At 44.1% G+C, this 20,686-nt stretch overlaps 1 protein-coding gene across 1 annotated transcript in view; it reads right to left on the bottom strand.

Moving 5' to 3' along the window:
• The window catches only part of iqsec3b (IQ motif and Sec7 domain ArfGEF 3b), a 34,592-nt gene extending 14,309 nt beyond the window's left edge, over window positions 1-20,283 (bottom strand). Inside the window, exons 1-7 of the mRNA XM_085357381.1 lie at window positions 19,760-20,283; window positions 14,324-14,398; window positions 9,710-9,827; window positions 8,243-8,677; window positions 6,507-7,234; window positions 3,446-3,607; window positions 1,102-1,224 (exon numbers count right to left, since the gene is read on the bottom strand). Of these exons, the coding sequence (XP_085213507.1) occupies window positions 1,102-1,224; window positions 3,446-3,607; window positions 6,507-7,234; window positions 8,243-8,677; window positions 9,710-9,827; window positions 14,324-14,398; window positions 19,760-20,283 (2,165 nt within the window). The remainder of the gene's footprint in view (window positions 1-1,101; window positions 1,225-3,445; window positions 3,608-6,506; window positions 7,235-8,242; window positions 8,678-9,709; window positions 9,828-14,323; window positions 14,399-19,759) is intronic.
• Between the last annotated feature and the right edge of the window lie 403 nt (window positions 20,284-20,686).

Here is a 20,686-nt window from a genome sequence, read left to right as displayed (position 1 = left end):
TGTGGGCATTCCTGAGGGAAAGAGCAGTACATCAAGGGAAGGACATTAAATGTATAGAGCAATTCAAGCAATTTCTCTGTAATAGAAAACAATGAAGGGCATTTTTATTGCATTTTTAGTCCTGAGGGGACGCTTTGGATATCTTTAGGACTTATCAAGGACATGGCCAGCCAGGGGACCAAAGTTGCAGCTTTTATTTGTCTGGTTGCTTCTATCTGTTTATTGCCTCAGTTAAAGGTTAAATAGCATGATTTTAAAATAAAACAGTTTCCATCCAGGTATTTGTTAGAAGCAAAGCTAGACAGTTTGCAGGAAAGGTATAAGTGTAGTCTGCAAACTGCAGTAAGTCTAACAAGTTCCACTTGGCATTTCAAGACCTTTATCAGCAGCATACACTAGCGTGACTTCAGGGCTGGATTCAACACAAAATGAGGACAAAACCAACTGAGGCAGATCTTGGTGAGTAACAAACTTCTACATATTCATGTGTGATTTTGAATGGGATGGACACGCAACTACCCAGCATGCACCAGCAGCCTAAAAAGAAAATGATTTGGCCAGGGAAGTGTCATCTGGTGAAAAGAGAGCTGCGAAACAAAGCATCTATTCTTGTCCTGATGGAACACACGCTGATTTTGCTGCAGTGTAAATCCCTATTGTGATTGGCTGATGATCAAACACTGTTGAGTTTATTCAAAGGTTACAGGAAATCAGTGTAACTTATTAATGACACAGAGCTTTGCTGTCATCACAGCCTGTCGCAGTAAGCCAGCAAAAACAGCCGATTCTTCTATGTCTATACAGTGAGCTGATTAGTATGCCATCTTGGACGCATTCTGCTACCCCAAGGCTGCGAGATCAGAAAAAGCTTTTTGCTTCAATTTTATTCCAAAGTGTGTGTTCTTGGTTGTGTGCCATTGTTTTTCTGATTTGTATTGGTGGCCACAAGCAAAAGGCCCATTCCTGTTAAAATCTTCAGAGTGCACTACCCAGCCCTGCTCGGTCACATGATGCACTGTTTTTGTGTTGCACATTGTTAAAAATCAAAGCCAGAGCCCGTTAGTCAGTGAGGTTGGGTTGTGATCAAGCTGACAGTCTCACCTAAAGGCTTCGATGAGTCTCTCCACTTTCTGTGCTTCTCCCTGAACACGGACATGGGCCTGGAACTTTCTCAGGGCTTCGTCAAGCTCCATGCCTGAGAAATCCATCTCGTCCACAACACAGCTATAAAGAGACAGAGAGGGAGGGGGGGAAAGACAAGAAAAAAAGGCAAAATGAAGCTGGGTTTAGTTTCAGTACTTCACTGTAGTGAGAAGGTAACAGAGTGAGTGTGCGAGTGGATCTGAGACAAACTATCTGTACCCAAGTGCTGACGGCAAATCTCGTCATTACAGTCATAGTTCCATTACAGAACCACTGACCTGAATGATGCACATAGAGACAACATGCTTGCACGTGCACACACATATACCCACGTGCTGTGCAAATATCAGTGGAGAAGAAAGAGTCCGAAAATAGTGGGAAAAGAGGGATGAGATGGCAAAAAATGAAAAGAAAAGAGGGAATGGGAAAGAGAGAGGTAACATGAAAGGCTGAGGACAGACTGCGGTAATGGGAGTAGTACGTACAAGATTGCGCATGTACATTTAGGTGCATGGGTGTATTTGTGTCCATACAAGTGTGTCTCTTTGAAAGAAAGTGAGGGTGTGTGCTTAAGTGTGTGTTCAGTGCAGTGACCTATTTCTACAGTCTGTACAACAACATCAGCAGAAAACCTCGCTACGCTGGTTCTCAGTCTGCAGCCTACACTGGGAGGATGCAAAAAGGGGTGAGTGTCAAAGCATTAAGAAAAAGCATGTTTTCATGGATGTCTTCCATTTCCGCAAACTGGTGCCACATGTCAAGTGAGTTTTGCGCGTACGCTCATTTATAAGGTAATTGCTTTCGAAAACCAGCTCAGTTTGAGATAGCTTTTAAAATAACTGAAGTTTGAAAGTCCAAATTTAACAGATGTTTTACTTTATTTACCTCAGTTTCTTAGCCATATAAAGCAACAGTACCATCGGACTTTGTACTATGATGTATGATTGAAACTCTACTAAAGGACCTAAATGAGAATATTAGTGAGATTAGGTTTTCCTGAAAAAGAAAAAGTCTTTAAAGAGGTCCATATGGATGCAAAGTATGTATAGAAATGACTTTTCCTGTGAGAATACTGGCAAGGAGAAGAGAGATAAGCACACATGTGCAGGAGCTTTGATCATCATTAAATTGTTATCATTTGCAGACATTTCTCAAATAAGGTATCACAGTGATTTTCTGCAATATCAACAAGCAGCCAGTTTGTCCTTGAAACCTTTGTAGAGGCAGAAAAAAAAGAAACCACAAAGAACTCAGTGCCTAAAAAAGCCTCTATACAGCCTGATTCTTTCAGGTCTCCTCAAAATAGGGGCACCCTCACAAATAGCGGGGTCAGCTCCTCAGCTACATGTGAATGAGTTTGTTTTTTTCCAAGGTCAGGAAGGAATTCTAATCTTAAAGCCCGATTCAATGAGAAGTGAAACGACTGAAAATGTGAGCATTTACAGTTTTGCAGCAACGAAGCAATCTAAATCTGGTGAAGAGAACCGTGTAATAAGATTTAAATTTTCAAAATGAATACTGTGTTAAGATTATTAACTCAAATTGAGAAAATTAAATAGGCAAATAGCAAAAAAAACTTTTTCACTTTATAATGAGTAAATGCTAAATAGACTGGTACTAAACACTCAAAGCTCTACGAGCCTCAATCACCCAGACATACAAGCACTTTTTTCTATACCTAAGCACCTCGTCTAACATTCATGGACATGTTCATACTCCCATGGATCCTTCAGGAGCAGCTTGGGGTTCGGTATCTTGCCCAAGGGTACTTCAATAGGCAGACAGCAGTAGCTGAGCTACTGACCCTACAGTTGGTAGATGACCCACTGTACCTCTTAACTCACATCCGCTCCTAAACAATGTAGCTGTAAATGTTAATAAGATCTATTGCTGTCAGTCCAGATGCTGGACTGCAGCGCAGTTTCTGTTTCACTGATCTAAGGTGCTTGACATAAGATAAGAAAAAAGTGTCAAAGTGAGTGAGAGAATATTTTATGATCAGAAACTCAAAAAGTGAGGTGCACTTAAACCAGTTTTATAAATGTCATTGGTTCATTACTATGGGGATTACCTTTGTCAAATCTGACAAAATAACCCCCAAAATGTCATCATGTTCATACAAGTTTGTGCACTGACGCTATAAATTTGTAAGAAGCCTATATTTCTAACTGGAAGTACAACGTTTGAATGATCAGAATATAAGAAAAGGGGTGCCTTATTATCACCATAAAGTCAGTTATATCTTTTCCTAATCAAATAAACCTAAATGATGACTGATGACAGAGAAATGACATGAACTCACTCAAGGACATCTCTGTTGAACTGCAGTTTGCTGTTCCCCAGAAACTCCCCAATCATCTGCCGACTTAGGCCCTTCCTCTGCAGCAGAAAGTGAGCCACTCCGATGGCCGTGTCTGGGACGAAACCACGCGTAATCAGGAAGTGGATGCCTCTCTCTGGATTCCTGTCCGCACATAACAAATAGAGAAAAGCACATAGCGTTAGAGGGACTGGTGCGTGTAAGAAGTTTTGTGCATTCAAGCAGAGAGGTGTGTTGAGCTGAGCGCGAAACAAAATCTCTTACACTATATTTAAGAGAAAGGGTGCCTAATATGTGTGTGTGTGTGTGTGTGTGTGTGTCAGAGGAGGCACTAGGAAAAAGAGGGAAAAGAGAGGCGCATCCGTGCGCAAAAGCTGTTAGCTGTGGACTTTAGAAAGAGACCAAGTGTTACTGATGCATATGGGTTAATTTACATTAATTTGTATTAGCTAATAATAAGTGCAGTCCAACCGTGGACACTATTTATAGGAACTCTGTGGCTCTCGCATTGTTAGAATAGAATAGAATAGAATAGAATTCAACTTTATTGTCATTGCACATGCACAGGTACAGGGCAACGAAATGCAGTTTGCATCCATCCAGAAGTGCTTAGTGATATAGATATATTACAATATATATTAGCAATAATATAGATATGTAAGTATATTACAGAAATGGGTCTATTATGTTATAATGTACACGGTATGAAGTATGTTGTGAATATTCTATAACTATAAGTATGTACAGGCTGTAGTGAGTACAAGCTATGTACAGGATATGGACAGGATATAAATATGAAAAACTATACAGAATATGAAATAAATAACTTTACAGGAATCTGAGATATACAGCTATACAGAAATGGGAACTATGCAAGTTGTAAACAGTTGTAGGGTTAAAAATTATCGTATGTACAGAATGATTGTTTACACAGGGCTATACAGTAGTGCAGTTAAGGTAAGTGAGGGTGTGGATAATTTCTACAGAGGCTATATAAAGTGCTAGTGGTTGTGAGTGGTGGTTCACTCCATGTTATTATTGTGTTTGAGGGTACAGTTGTCCATTGTGGGTGTGTGTATGTTCAGTCCATGAGTTAACGTGGGTCAGATGTCAGGAGGCAGAGTTCAGGAGTCTGACAGCTGTGGGGAAGAAGCTGTTCCGGTACCTGGTGGTCTTAGTCCGGAGGCTCCTGTAGCGCCTCCCAGAGGGCAGGAGGGTGAAGAGTCCATGTGATGGGTGACTGGGGTCTCTGATGATTTTCCCAGCCCTTTTCAGACACCGCTTCCTGTAGATGTCTTTTATGGCAGGAAGTGGTGCTCCGGCGATGCGCTGGGCAGTTTTCACGACCCTCTGCAACGCCTTCCGGTCCGAGGCAGAGCAGTTCCCGTACCAGACTGTTATACAGTTGGTCAGGATGCTCTCGATGGTGCAACGATAGAAGTTCACCAGGATGTCTGAGGACAGGTGGTTCTTCCTCAGAGTCCTCAAGAAGAAGAGGCGCTGGTGAGCCTTCTTGACCAGCTTGGAGCAGTTGGTCGTCCAGGTGAGATCCTCGGAGATGTGGACTCCCAGGAACTTGAAGCTGCTCACACGCTCCACAGCCGTCCCCTTAATGTGGATGGGTGGATGTGGGTCAGCATTCCTCCTGTAGTCCACGATGAGCTCCTTGGTCTTCTCGGTGTTAAGCAGCAGGTTGTTTGTGTCGCACCACTCAGCCAGACGATCCACCTCCTCCCTGTAGGCGGCCTCATCGTTGTCACTGATGAGGCCAATCACCGTGGTGTCATCTGCAAACTTAATGATGGTGTTGGAACCATCAGCAGGTCTGCAGTCGTGGGTGAAGAGGGAGTAGAGGAAAGGGCTCATCACACAGCCTTGTGGTACACCGGTGTTCATTGTGATGGTAGATGAGCAGCGGTTATCCAGCCGGACATGTTGGGGGCGGTTGGTCAGGAAGTCCAGTAACCATTTGCAGATGAGGGAACTGATGCCCAGGTCTGTCAGTTTCCTGATGAGTTGTGAGGGGTGGATTGTATTGAATGCTGAACTGAAGTCTATAAACAGCATTCTGGCGTAGGTGTTGTTGTTGTCCAGGTGTGAGAGGACAGAGTGCAGTGCGATGGAGACTGCATCCTCTGTGCTCCTGTTCTGGCGGTATGCGAATTGGTGGGGGTCCAGGGTGGGGGGGAGACAGGATTTGAAGTGTGCTAGGACCAGCTGCTCTAAGCACTTAGTGATGATGGGGGTGAGTGCTACTGGGCGGTAGTCATTGAGGCAAGATGGGTTGGAGTTTTTGGGTATCGGGACGATGGAGGTGGATTTGAAGCAGGCCGGTACCACAGCGTGGGCCAAGGAGAGGTTGAATATGTCTGTCAGCACTCCTGCAAGCTCCTCAGAACACGCTCTGAGAACACGCCCGGGGATGCCATCGGGACCTGCAGCCTTGTGGACATTGATCCTGCTCAGCACCGCTCCTACATCGGTGGGGGAGAGAGTCAGAGGTTGGTGGTCTGGCGTCACGTCTGCTTTGGTTGTGGTTGTGGGGTTCCCTCGCTCAAAACGAGCATAAAAGTTGTTGAGCTCGTTGAGGAAGGAGACATCAGAGGATGCGGGGGAGGGTTTGGTGGTCCTGTAGTCTGTAATGGTCTGGAGTCCTTGCCATGACCTCCTTGACTGCCTCTAATGTTCCACCGCATTTATTCTCTTTGCATCTGTCTCTCTCTCTCATTCCCATCCCTGCCTTCCTCTTGATGTCTTTTTTTTGCCATGGACATCAGATCATCAGAAGATAACACTGAACAGGCAGCTCCTCCCAACAATCACAAACGCTAATGAGCAGCTGCCTAAAGCGGTTTTGCATGGCTGTTGGAGATGTGTTGGAGACACAAACAGCAGTAAGAGTACTTTGAACCCTGAGCCAGAGGGTGCAGAAATATTTATTATATATTTTCTGAGAGAGTGCTCGGGGTGTGTGTGTGTGTGTGTGTGTGTGTGTGTGTGTGTGTGTGTGTGTGTGTGTGTGTGTGTGTGGTGGTCTACTCACACATTGAAGAGGTTGAGTCCTATACGATAGAGGCGTTTGCGGTGTGTGTCAGTAGACAGGGTGGGTGAGCGGCAAGAGGCTGGATCCTGGCAGCGGTCCCTCGGCAGAGAGACGACCAGAGCCTGCAGGGCCTCGGGGCTCGGCCCCCCGGAGATCTGCTGGGGATGAGTGTAGTGGTACTGCTGGTACTGGGTATAAATCTGGGCAGGCTGTTGGTTAGTCTGGGCTGAGGTGGAGATGGAAGTGGAAGTAGAGGTAGAAGTGGAGGAGGATCCCAGTCTGTCTGTGCTGTTCTCCCCTTCCATTCCTCCTCCCCCTGCAGTTGGCACTGCTGAACCCCTCCTGGATCCTAGATCAACCATTTCCAGCTCTTCACTAGGCGGAGGTGCAGGAAACTCTGGCTCCTCCACTGACTGGTTGTCTCCTCCCCCAGCCATTCCACTCACAGAAGTCTTCCTGCTACCTGGTTGTCCCCCACCTGCATTGCCCAAAGAGGTGGTGGTGGTTGTGGTGGTGGCAGAGGAGATGGTATAGGAGCTATTGCTGTCAATATGAACTGTAACATCCCTGAACGCCATGAGCAGCGAGCTGGCACTACGTGGCAGACAAGCACTCTCAGCAGCTGCACGAAGCGCCCCGGGGTCCATTAGCAGTCCCTTGCCCTCTCCACCCTCAGACAAGCTCCAGCCACGAAGGGCCTCATCAATTGACTGTGCCAAGGAGTGCAGCTGAAAGTATGATCACAAAAAAATATAAAAATTCACATCACAACTCATGATTTAATCAGGTCAAGGGCCATGATTCATGTATGTAAAAGCTTATGATAGTCGCAGGGTTGCTCATTAGTGGCTTTTAGTAAGACTAGTGGAACTAAATGAACAATGACAGCAGCTGGACTACTGAGTGGGCCACTGGCATTAAGATGAAACTCATTTCTATCAAGTCACTAGAGCCAGTCAGTTTAGTTTAGCTAAGTAAGATAAAGTGTAGATGCAAGGACACTGAGGGTCAGCTCTGTTCTTGGATAAGTAGTGCAAGATTTAAAGAGAATTTAAAGATAAGTTCAGTCAGGGTAAGAGAATATTGTCACGGAGATCAGTAGATTTATGATGGAACAGACTGATACTGACAGCGTGCCTCACGAATATGGTAAAATCTTATTTAACATGACTACACGCTCGTAGGGCTCCTTGGCTTTAATGAAGTCATAATGCCATGCAGACATTTGCTGATTTGCATTAAAACACAAAGTAAGTCAGAGAATAATAAGAATGTCATCAGTTTTGCAGATGTTTCATCATAAACCTCAGTATCAGACACATTCACATCTTGACCTGAGGACATCAAAGAATGATCAAAGTTATAAAAGATCCCGAGGAGATTATGAATGTCTACACCAAATTTTCTGCCAATACATTTACTAGAAAATGACACAAAAGTCAAGACGTTGTTAAAAATGTATCTTCTGAATGATGAGGACATGGTGTATCTATCGAATTTAATAGTAATATGCTCTGTACCTGTCAAAATATTTGACTAGAGGGTTAAAGAAGTCACTGGGATTCAGTGTCATGGAAAGGTCAATGTCTAAAATGTACCAAAAATTGTTATAATTCATTCAGTGGTTTTCCAGATATTTCTATCTGGAGTTTATAAAAAGTTTATAAAACATTTATAAAATCATACAGTTTTGCATTCCTACAACACAAGATTAAAACAAAAAACAAAAACCTCACTTGTTCAGAGAAGCAGTCTTCCAGTTGTGTGAGTGAGGGTCCTGGGGTTTGAGGTGTGGGTGGTGCTGGGCCTGGTCCAGGTCCTGGGCCTGAGCCTGGGGCAGGAGTTGGGGGAGGTGCCGGGGCTGACGCAGGAGACGATGGGGGCAGAGACGTGGAGCGGCAAGGGGGTGGAGGGGGGGTTTTAGAGCGTAAAGGTATCTGTCCTCCTCCAGGATGCAGAGTGTAGCTGTGTCTCTGAGCTGCGTTCCGGTTTCTGCCCGAAGGGCTGGGATGCCGTAGAGAGATCCGACGAGGAAGCTTACTTTCTGACAATGAGTTGCGGATCTTCTGGAAGTTTTTGCTGAGCTGGTACTGACGGAAGGCTGTCTGGATACGACGGGCTGCCCGCCTTGCTATGAGATGGCCTCCATACTTCTGCTCCAACTCTTCTATCTGGGAAAAGGGAGAGAGCGAGTATATTAAATTTGTTGACAGGACTCTGAGACTTTAAGACATTTCAGGAATAGTACTGCAAAGCACACAAAATCTAATGAAAGATACTTATTCATCCAGCAGTAAGCAAACATGTTACAATTTTGCGCCAATGCCTGCAAAAGATCAAAAGAGCTGACTTGAATCATGAAATTCCCACTCACACCCTTCTTAAGCCTTGATTATACTTTCCACTAGTCCATGAGTCTGCTAGCGCCCGCTTGGGTCTTACTTATCAGTCCACTCTTTTTAAAACTGGTGGGTGTTTGTGTTATTAGAACCAAAGTAAACATCATCTATCATCATTCAGCTGCTAATACTGGCTAAAGGGGCATGAAAAAGAGGATGGATGGGCTGTGACAAAGGTGCTGTTGAGAAAATGAATAGAAAAGTAAACACCCGCACAAGCTTATTTCTGTTCCATTTGTTGGCAGAGCAGCTCAGCTTAAAATCTCACTGTCCTCCACAATTTTTTGCCCTCTTACATTTTCGGCGAGAGGGAATCGAAGGAGAAGTGGGAGGCAGGGGGAGAAGAGACAAAAAGGGAGGGAAAAAGGAGGACAGCCACTCATTTGTGTGTGTTTCTGTGTGTGCGTGGATTTGATCATACCAAAAGTACACACAGACACGCTCATATAAGTGAATCCATGCAACAGCGCTAGCAGTAACAGCGGACCCTTCAGCAGTTTCCTATGAGGAATAAAGACATCTCCAGCCGCCAGAAGCAGTTATTAGCTGTTACCATGACAACTTAGCATCGTTCATGCTCCTGTCTCTGTGGCAGTGGTATCCTGGGTGCTCTTTTTTCATGTGAACATAGACAGAAATAGATCTGAATGGGAATCTGTTTTTATTTTTTTGTCACCCAACTCTGTGTCAAGTGAGCAACCTTCACATGCACACCTTCTCGTGCAAAGACAGGTAGAACAACCAGCTCTGCCTCAGCACCCAAAATATGCTCATGAGCCCACATACACCTGCTAAAAGACATACCTGTTTGTTTTTATTCTCCAGGGTGCTCTCGTACTCACTGGGTCCCTCCCTTTTGGTACCCTCTGTTTCCTGTCTGTCCCCAGAGGAGGTGCCATCCTCCAGGCTCAGCATCTGTCCACTGACACAGAAATAAGAGCGGAAAGATATCAGTCCTTCTGACGGAGTAAAACTCTGATGTCAGTGGCTGGTCATCAAGTATGTGAAATGTGAAGAGACTTATAAGGGGAGCAGCACGCAGACAGTGATGTGTAGCTGTGGCGGCCCAGGGTGAGGTTGACTGGCTTTATGTGCCCAGTCCTATTTGGTCAGATTTGTGGCTCGAGTGCAAGTTGCAAGTGTGCAACTCTGAATATGTAACAGTGTAAAACTATGTAAAAATTATAATCTCCACCTCTTATTTGCTGTTTCAAACATAAAACTCAGCTTTTTCTTATTGTGTTCTGCAGAAAAGAAACAGCACATCAGCTGTTTGTCAATGTGATGAAAAAAAAATGTTTTTAAAAATCATAATTTCTTGGACCCAAAAATGACTCATTAAATGAACAATCCACAAGCAATATTCATTTCTATCACAATAATACAACATAGAGAAAATGCACAAGTCCTCACACTATGACAAACAGTGAAAGCATTTTATTTTTCCATTAATAGCCAAAATAACCTAAATTACTATTCAGTTAATATTGATTCATTTCCCTTTAGTGTGCTGATCCAGTTGTTCCCAACCCTTTTTGCTTGTGAGCCGGTAATGTGAATCAATATCTTCTTGTGATCCATCATCGCAGGATGCATGTCTATAAACTGTGAGCAGTCAAAGACTGATTCTTTATTCTCTGACTCTCTCTTAAGGAGGTAAGAATCAGCTGTAATAGAAGTGAACGTTTTCCTATATTCCTCAGTGGTGACTAGCTCACACTTGACCAGTAACTGGTTTATCAATAGATTGTTCCTCCTATTCAATCGGTAAATTAAAATGTTATATATAAAGCATAAATGATCACCTCTTTGCGGTTAGCTCGCACTGTAGTGTTATATAAATGGAAGATTGTTTAGTTTAGTTTAGACATGCAGCCACTCTCATATTTGCCCTCCTTATAAGTCTTCTTGATGACCATCTGACAAAATATTCAGCAATTCTCCGCTCATGCATATTTACCAAACATCTGTCGATCTCTCCAGGCCTCCTTCTATTACTATGTGAGAAGTTTGAATGTTTCTTTTTATTTGTTGATGTTCATTATATGTTGTGTACTGAGATCTGAGGGACATATTTTGTCAAGTTTGCTCAGATTTGTTCCAGAGTATTGCATGAACAGACTGACACCACCACTTCACTTCCCTTTTCCCTTCAGAACTGTCTTAATTATTTGTGGCATAGCTTCAAAAAGGTGCTGGAAACATTCCTCTGAGATTTTGGTCCATATTGACATGACAGCATCACACGCCCGTTTCAGATTCGTTGGCTGCACATCCTCTATCAGATTGAGATCCGAGGACTCTGGAGACCATTGTCATGTTGAGTTTTGTGACATGGTACATTATCCTGCTGGAATGGTAAATGGCCTGCATTTGTATAGCGCTTTTCTAGTCCCTAAGGACCCCAAAGCGCTTCACACTACATTCAGTCATTCACCCATTCACACACACATTCACACACTGGCGATGGCAAGCTACATTGTAGCCACAGCTGCCCTGGGGCGCACTGACAGAGGCGAGGCTGCCAGACACTGGCGCCACCGAGCCCTCTGACCGCCACCAGTAGGCAAACATGAGGTTAGCATCTTGCCCAAGGATATTTGGCATGCAGCCAGGAGGCAGCCTGGGATCGAACCACCGACCTTCTGATTAGTGGCTGACCTGCTCCATCCTATCCATCCTGAAGATGGATACAGTTTGGTCATAAAGGGATGGACATGGACAGCAACAATACTCAATACTGTGACATTTAAACAATGCTCAAGTGGCACTAAGAGGCTCAGTGTACCAAGAAATGATTGATTATTCCACCAACGACAACCTGAACTGTTAATAAAAGGCAGGGTGGATCCAAACTTTCCTGTTGTTTATGCCAAATTTAGAGCCTAGAGCCAAATATTGCAGCAGAAAATGAAACTCATCAGACCAAACAAATTTTTTTTTTGTGCCAGTGTGAACAATTGTCTCCATTTTCTGTTCCAAGCTGACAGGAGAGGAGTCTGGTGTGGTCTTCTGCTGCTATAAGCCTGTCCAGAGATGCTCTTCTGCATTCTCTGAGTTACTGATGCCTCTTGTAATTATCATCTGACCTCTGATTACAACAAGGCATTTTTGTCATGGAATGTTTTCTCTTTTTCAGATCGTTGTCTGTTTTTTGACATAATCAGGCCAGTCTGGTACAAACAACCACGATGCTCAGGTTAAACTTCAGCAGGTTATCTTCACCATGTTTACATGCATTAAATTGCTGCATTGTAATTGACTGATTAGATAATTACTAAAACTAATAAAGTAGCAGGTGAGTATGTGTATTGATTATGAAAAGAAACTACAGGTGAAGGCATGTTTTTTTTTTCATACGGAGGTCAATTTTGAAATTTTGGGTTATTTTATTTCCATAAGATGTCTTTTTCCAGACAAGTCATGAGAAAATGTCCAAAATACACAAACAGGCATTTTAAGACACTTTGTCTACATATTCATGGAAAATACTGTTTGGAATTTAGCAGCACCATTTCTTTATAATAATTTTTTTCTCATAGTCAAAACCAGAAACCTCCTTGAATGTGTGCGCATGACGTTGTGTGCTTGTTCACTCTTTCTTCCTCCCAGATAAGGCTTACTCTAATAATTTTTACACGAAGAGGACCAGTGCTAAACGGGACCAGGGAGAACAAAAAGCCCGCTCATGGTTAAATAATGACTGCATCACTAAATTTCCTCTTTGTTTTCTTTGATTGCTGTGAAAGCAACTATTCTGAGTACCGAGCTAAAAGTCACAGATAGGGCCAGAGACGCTTGCTCTTATCATTACATGAGATAAAGTTAGCGAAAATAGATGGAAAAAGAGAGCGTGGGACCAGAGGAAAGAGTGCGCTAGGAAAATAGAGAGGAAACAGGAAGGTTGAGACTGTGTGTTGGGGTGTGCATGCTGGAGGCTGTCTATATCAAAAACTCTATTAAAACACTGCCATGCCCCAGTACTGCATCAGAATACATTAGAGTACATTAGAATACATTAGAGGATTTAAAAGCAAGAGTCAGCTATTAATGCATCTGGACAGCAAAAGCCTCTGTAATGATATGGGCACCCTCTCTTCCTCTCGTACACGCTCGCAAACATAGACTCCTGCCTTTGCTTTTGTGTGACAAGGTGGCAAGATTTGAACATCTGTCAAAACGCATTGCTCACAGTCCCACGGAGACCTAAAGTACTGTACAGCCAGGGGAGAACTCGCTCACACGCGAAAAGGCTGAGTAAAGGAGAAAAGGCACACCAGTTTAAGCTAGAGGCAGATCTCGTAGCATCTCTTGGGAGGTTTGTGTGTTCTGATGGATTCAGCGAACATCAGCGCGTAGACGTGGGTGCAGGTTAGCAGCCACCGAGAGCACAAAACTTTGTGTAACGATGATAATAATGAGCTACGGTGTTACACATCTCCGCTACATCTCATCATCATCTCAGCTGGCTGTCCACTGCCGCTGTGCCATTAGCCCATCCAATCAGGGATATGTGGGTGTAGGAGTAAAGTCATCAGATCAGAGAGAAGAGAGGGATTCCAGACAGACAGATGGTGATATTAATAAAAGCAGAATAAGTGAGAGACTTGATAAGGAGGGATGAGATAGAAATAATTGCAGTGAGCTGATTAGAAGAGTCTTCCAACAGACAGATAAATAATGAGAAGAAATAAACAACACAGGGAGGAAAACTACGCCATAGCAGATGAAGAGACTGGAGGAAAAGAAATAGACCGGGAACGACTGGATTTAGAAACAGAGCACAGAGGATTAGAAGATGGGAGACATTCGGGAGGAGGGTGGAAAAACAATAATCATTGAGAAACATGACAAAATCAGCTTTTCACAGTTTTAACGGCTCATTCAAAAATCCAAGTGAAATGTCATGCATTCCCACACATCCTCATACACAATACTTTCTACATACTCACAAACAACTCACATCACAAACAGACAGCACTGCCCACGCACAGTCACACGGTAAAAGTCACTACAGTAGATTCTCCAGTTACTATGGTAGCGGCGAGGGTTGCGTCAGAGTTGCCATAGGCGCTTTCATAGTGGGAATATCAGTTCGGTTACCCACACTTCCCATTTATATGCCTATGAATATGTGAGTTACCCTTGAGGCTGTCAGAGGTGTAGTTTAGTCACAGAACATTTAACTATCTTTATGAAATCCATGCACAATAGGTCTATAAATGCACCAATTCACACTCACATGTGGTTCAATAAAGAGCAAGCAGGCTATCAGGCATGCTTAAAGGCCTGGGTGTTGAAATGGCTCAGCTGGCACTAATGCACAGAGTGTATGTATGCAGACTGGATGTTTTACATTGTTGCAAGAGCACACTGTGAGAGAAAAAAAAAAAGTCCATTAAAGTATCTTTGGCTTACCTGGACGAGCTAGTGGTCTCAGTCTCTGGATGCTCAGGGGCGGGGCAGCAAAACTGATGCAGCACAGTCTCGCTCCTGCAGCAGAAGAGACAGGTGAGGAAAGCAGTGGGGTGGATAGACTTGAAGGGAAAGCATGTCTTTCAGGTTGTTATTGGTTCAGTTGTTGGATTGCCTTGTGCTAATACGCTTCTCTGCGCCCATTCCCGACATCACAAAAGATCCTGAAGAAGTGCTTCTTGGATGCTGGATTATTGTAACATTGCATTACACAACTTGCCACTGATCCCGGGGTAAATACCCTATGTAGGTCAATTCAAGGCTGAGAAAGCTTAGATAGAGTGGGAGCACTTATGTGTTTGTGTATCTGGATGTGCTCGTCCTCTCCCCTCCTCTCCAATTCAGCAGATCAGTGGTGATTTAGCAGAATTCCCCTAACCCAATCTGGACAGATGGTTATTCTGGCTCTGCTTCCTGTGTTTTTCTTAAGTTCTCATTTTCATTTCTCTCTCATACATTTTGCATTTACATTCATATTTTAAGCACTTTGCTAGTCCTTTTATCTGGGGCAGATTACAACCGAGGAGAACAACGGACAAAAAAATCCCATGCATCACGTGGAAGCTGTTGCCGTTCGACCTTTTCACCTTCCGAATGCTGGACACCTTCCACTACCAGAGGCTTGAAAATTAGCATGATCATCACTGTCCATCCAGCTAAGTTTTTGTGAGGTCTTGGTGTAGTATTGGTCTTTTCATGCTGAGCTGAAAGGATTCGGCTGACAGTGAATTTCTTGGCTACGCTACAGCAAGTCTTCTGACCTGGGCGCAGCATATTGCTCATGACACAGACCCACAGTGACAGGCAGTCAGAGTCAGTGCAAGACTAGGAATGACAGTCTGAGCTATAAAAAGCTATCGTTTCACAGCAACTTCCACAGACTTAAAGGGACACTGTGGGGTTTTTTGTCTTCATTTTTTTAAAAGATGCATGGCAAAAATTATTCATATTTATTTGGTATGAATAATACTGCTTCATCTGTTGTAACACCTAAGCCCCCCAGTGACACCTCTGACACAAAGAACTGCTTTTTGTGGAATTTATAGACTAGTTATTATACCTGGATTCATCTTTTTTGGGTTTTGTTTTGCAGGTTTTGCAGTAATTTTCACACTCTTCTGTTAACAGCTTGATCCCAGGAGGTTCAAAAAATTTCCAAAACAATCATGTTAGATCTGAATATAAATTTTTCCATTGTAGTTGTTGTCTTTGTTGTGCCGTTGATCCGCTTTAAACATCAGGTAAAGCGGGGCAAAAAAGGGAATATATCAAGCTAAGAGGACTTTCTGAAATCGCTGGAGCTAAAAACATAAACTGCTCTGTCATACATCTGAAACAAGTAATTTTCAAACATGCTTGTCAAAGAATATTCCCTTTCCCCCCTTTTTTTTAGTACGCAGATAGATGTTTAATAAACAGTAACACGGTCCCCCTCTAGTTTTCCTGCAGGTTAAAACAAGTCTACACACTTGAATAAATCTTACTTTTTAACACCTGATCTACTCTATATAGCCACAAACCTTTTTGTAGTTTGAGACGTTTCCATGTTTTTAAAGTAATTTGATCTGCTTTTTATTAATTTTACACTTGATGAGGTTTTGATGCTGTAAATTGTCATTTAAAAAGCCAATTTCTTAGTATTTCTTAATCTTAGTAAGCACTCAAAATGCTTTGCATTAAAAATCTGATTCAAATCTGTTTATACTGTAGACTGTATTATTCTGCGGGTACGATGCTTTATCAGTTATGGATGTAAACGGGTCGTATGTGGGATTTAGTGTCTTGCTCAAAGGCTCTTCAGTGCGTGAACTGGAGGAGCCAGGAATCGATCGCTGGCTCAACAACTGAAGGAGTTTAAACATCCCCGTAAGCCTGTAAACTACATTCCCTGTGCCATTCACCGTCTATTTTGGTTTTGGATGAGATGATGCCAAAATATACTTTGTCTAATGCACATCTGACTGACAGGTGAGCAGAAAAATGAAATTGTGTGAAAGCTCAGAGTTTATGGAAGACACAGCTCAGTCACGGATCTTTGTCATCAAATATAAAAGAGTGTCTTTACACTAAATTGCAGGGTGAAACTATTTCTGAGGCCACAACCTCGATGAAATGGAGAGCCATATGACTGATACTGTTACCACATCAGCAATTGAAAGAAAACATGGAACACTTTTTACATTTTGGAAAGTAAATTAATTCGCTTTCATCAAGTTTAGAAGAGGAGACGCACAGCACGAAGCCACATCTCGAGAAGAGTTTAAAGTTACGACTAGATTGCAGAGGGGTTGCTGACCATGGTATTTTTTTGTCCCAGACTACTTGCTTTGAGTCCAGTGAATTAATTAATCTGGCCGAGAAATACTACAGTGTAAAACTACAAATTTTCTTGCTTGCACTTTGGGGTTTGCACAGATTAAATAAAGCAATATGACATTTTAATTTAGGAACTTTAAAATATGCAGGGGGGTGGGTTTGCTTTTTCACTTTTATTTTTCATCTACTCCTGCTAGGCTATAGCTTCGTGTTTAACGTATCAAAATGATAAGATAAAGATCATTCATCCTCTAACTCTCCAAAGGAAAGCAAATACAATATAGCCTATTTTTAACTATACTGGTTTAAATAGGAGCTGACTGTTCAGGCAGTTGTTGTAAGACCTCAACTCCCAAAGTCAACTCCAGTTTGTCCATCATGATGAGAGTTGGAAGTTTTTGTCAGGCTAATATAAAACAGTTCAGCTCTGCTCAGTTTTATTTGGTCATACAGGGAAGAAGAGGCCAGCCTGAGCAGACACACATACTCATATACACACTCGCACACAAACACTCAGCGGGTCCATCTGTCTGTACAAGGCACACATGTAACGGCCATTCGTCTGCAACAACACTTACAAAGAGAACAGGTGAATATTTTAACAGGACATGCCTCCTGCTGTTGGCCTATGTTCTCTCTGGCTCTCTCTCTTTCTCTCTCTGTGAGCTCTGTCCTCTCTCTTGCACCTCCCCTCTCCTCTTCCCTGTTTTGTAAGAGCACTTAAAACGCAATGCCTTTCATCAGCCAGTACCCAGTACAAAGTGTAAGGCGAGAGGAGCGATGGAGGAGGGTTGGCATGCAACAAGATCAGCTCCATTTGGACTCAAAAACATTACTAGTTCTTTGTATGCACATTTCATGCCGCCACAGGATAGCAAAGTGTTGTTCAGCCTTTGCATTTGTTTGCCAGACGGATAGATCGTGGAGACAGCTCTTTTTTTCTGTGTGTGTTTTACTCTCTCTTTGTACCTGTCTCAATTTTTGTACAATGAATGTGCTTCTCTTTGCCTCCTCTTCCTCTTTTAACCACCCTCCCATCTCTCTCAACTCCCCTCTCTTTCAGCGGTCCATTCACAGTGTCAGCCTCAAGCTCCTTCCTCTAGACACCTCCAAGGGCTCCATCAAAGACAACAACTGGGCATGCATGTCTCTCTTTCTCTTTATAGCTCTCTGCCTTTCCCTCTCCTGAGAATGGCTGATTACTGTTCGCTCCATGGGCTAAGTGGGGCAGATAGAAGGCTCAGCTGGAAAGAAAGACTGAGAATGAGTGGAGGAGAGGATCCTGCCTCTCCCCCATAGGCATATCCATTGGTTTCTGCAACAATGACAATGCAAACATAAATACACTCACAGCCAACCCAATGTAGAACTCTAGTCCACATGTCTCTGTTTGTCACAAAAGTCGATAGTGAGTTAAAATAAATCTTCAAATTAACTGATAGAGTGGGATGTGTGAACGAAGGCATGCCAGCACATATGCATATGCACAATCACACAACTTATACAGGTTAATTAGCTGGCAACAGGACTAATGGAGCAGAGATCTGATTTCCAGTTAGCTGCAGACAGGATGGAGCAGGGAGGTGAAAAGCTTTTCTCCTCCTCTCCTGCTTGGCTTGCCAAAAGCAAAAGTAGACATTAGGTGTTAGGCTACTGGTCTAATCCAAAAGACTTAAAATCACTGAGGGAGCAGAGGCGTAAGGTTGCATTCAAGGACATACATCAGTACCCACAGGAGCAAGAGGGCTATTTAGCCAACTGCTCTGCAGCAGCCTGCTCATCTGGGGGATGTTCTGCTCCAAGCTCTGAGCTCTTTTAATAACAAAAAATTATTGTTATTGTAATTTCTTCCCCTCTTCTTAATTATAATTAAGAATCTGTGTAATACTGTTTCTTGAGCAATAAATTGTCGTTGCAGAGTAAGACGTTCAGGAACAACTTGGGGTCAACGCAGTGCAACAGGGTCCAGAGGAGCAACAGGGACTCTGCACACACACACTCGTGCACATGGAGCTGCGACTGTAAGATGCATGATCATGTGCACTTTTGGATTAATATCACTAATGTTAATATGTGCTCCTCTGCACCTCTCATCACAACTTCATTCTGTGTTGCTCCCCTCAGTGGGGGTGGAGTCCCAGAGAGACCAATAAGGGCTCCTGCTGATAGAAAACTTATGAACAGAAAGAACACCACACACACTCTGGCAAAGAGAGAAACATGGGTCTTCCCTCATTAGGGTGATATTCTGTGAAGCTCTGGTGACAAGCAGGAGGCGGTACTGTGTGTGTGTGTGTGTGTGTGTGTGTGTGTGTGTGTGTGTGTGTGTGTGTGTGTGTGTGTGTGTGTGTGTGTGTGTGTGTGTGTGTGTGTGTGTGGTTTGTGGTGTGTAGCTGTGTATCTCATCTACCAGGGGAACATCAGAGGAATTGAGATCCCGTGGGAGCTTGTAGATCCCTGGTGGTAATTGACAAGGAAAGCCAGCAAACACGGACAGCGGCTCGAGGTGTGTCATCGTCACACGTGAAGCTGCTTCTGTCTCCTGCTGACTCTGACCGCTGCGCTGAGTGTGTTTCTCGCTCACACACGCGCGCCCGCGCACGAACACACGTACAGGCCTCCAGCTGTTTGTTATGTAATGATCCAGTGATCGTGATCCAGTTTCTCATTTAAATAATCCACCTCTTCCTCTCCTGGCACGGTCCTTGGTCGGCACACACATACACAGAGCTGAAAATTGGAAATTTGCAAGCGCCCTCTTCTTTAATTAAACGCCTCTCAATCTGCAGAGCACGCGCACGCACACGTGGATGCGCCTAATTACACAGTTTCAGACAAAAGCTGGATTCGACAACAGGCTAGCCCGTAATATGGAAGATATGAAATTTGTTTTGGCTTGAAGTTGATACAGCCGAATAAGTCAGGTTAACGCGAGAGGTTTGAAATTATGGGCTATAGAGCTACTTTTTGAAAAGCCACTAGGCTATGTATATAGGCATCTGGAGCGTTTTGGCGCACACGCATACATGCAAACAATCAAAGGCTCTAATATTTTCTACTCACTCGGATTTCCTGGCCAGGGCCAGAGACCGACAAAGGGTTGTCGGGGTCATCGGAACCAAAGAGCGGCAGCTGTGGCAACTTCCACCGTTTTCGGACTCACTTTCAACCGGCGAAATTGTGGATGGCTCGGCTGGGACCAGCTGCATGTCTCCTGGGTCCATAGGTTGGGTGGGCGAGGACTGGACAGCCGGAGCCGCCTCGACTTGTGCTGGTGAAGCCGCATCTGGCAAAGACCCCGGACTAGTCTTGAGCGGGGGGTCCTGGGGATGGTGGTGGTGATGATGAAGGCAGCTGGGGTCGGGGTGGTGATGGTGGTGATGGTGGTGATAAGGATGCTGTTGTTGTATCCTGACGTCCCGCAGGTGTCTGTTCTCGCCGATCAGCTCATCTACCCTCCGGTCCAGCTCTTCTATTCTTGCACGCTGGGTCTGGATGAGACTCTGCTGATTCTGGACGATGGTGGTAAGCTCCCGCAGGTACAGAATCGCCTGCACCGGGTTTTCTAGCAGGCTGGAGCTCATCATACGCTACCCACAGCAAGAGGAAGGAAGAGAAAGAGAGAGAGGGGGGGAAGAACCTGGACGCGCGGATGGAGGACAGAGGAGATGCAAAACAGCCTATTTGTGAGTGCGGATGAGAAGGTGGCGTGGGATGTCCTTCCGCTCTCCTCTCCTTGATTCTGTTCGGCTGTGGATGAGGCTACGCCGACCAAGTCAGTCTCCACTTCTCCAGTCGTTTACTCCCTCCCTCACTCTCTCTCACTCGCTCTCGCTCTCTCTCAAACACACACATACACTGCGCTGAGTGGTGCTGATGAGAGCAGCCAGCTCCAGATGTGACAGCAGGGAGGAGGGGAGGTGCTCGAGGATGGATGCGTCACTGCACGCACAGACACGAGCACGGTCCTAGCACGCGCCCTATAGGTAG

Source organism: Diplotaxodon limnothrissa, linkage group LG7 (genome assembly GCF_057381915.1).
Source record: "Diplotaxodon limnothrissa isolate DT_005_m linkage group LG7, D_limnothrissa_male_GT1.1, whole genome shotgun sequence".
Classification (NCBI taxonomy): Eukaryota; Metazoa; Chordata; class Actinopteri; order Cichliformes; family Cichlidae; genus Diplotaxodon; species Diplotaxodon limnothrissa.
The sequence above is the reverse complement of the archived record's forward strand: the minus strand, read 5'-3'. Positions and strand labels throughout refer to the sequence as shown.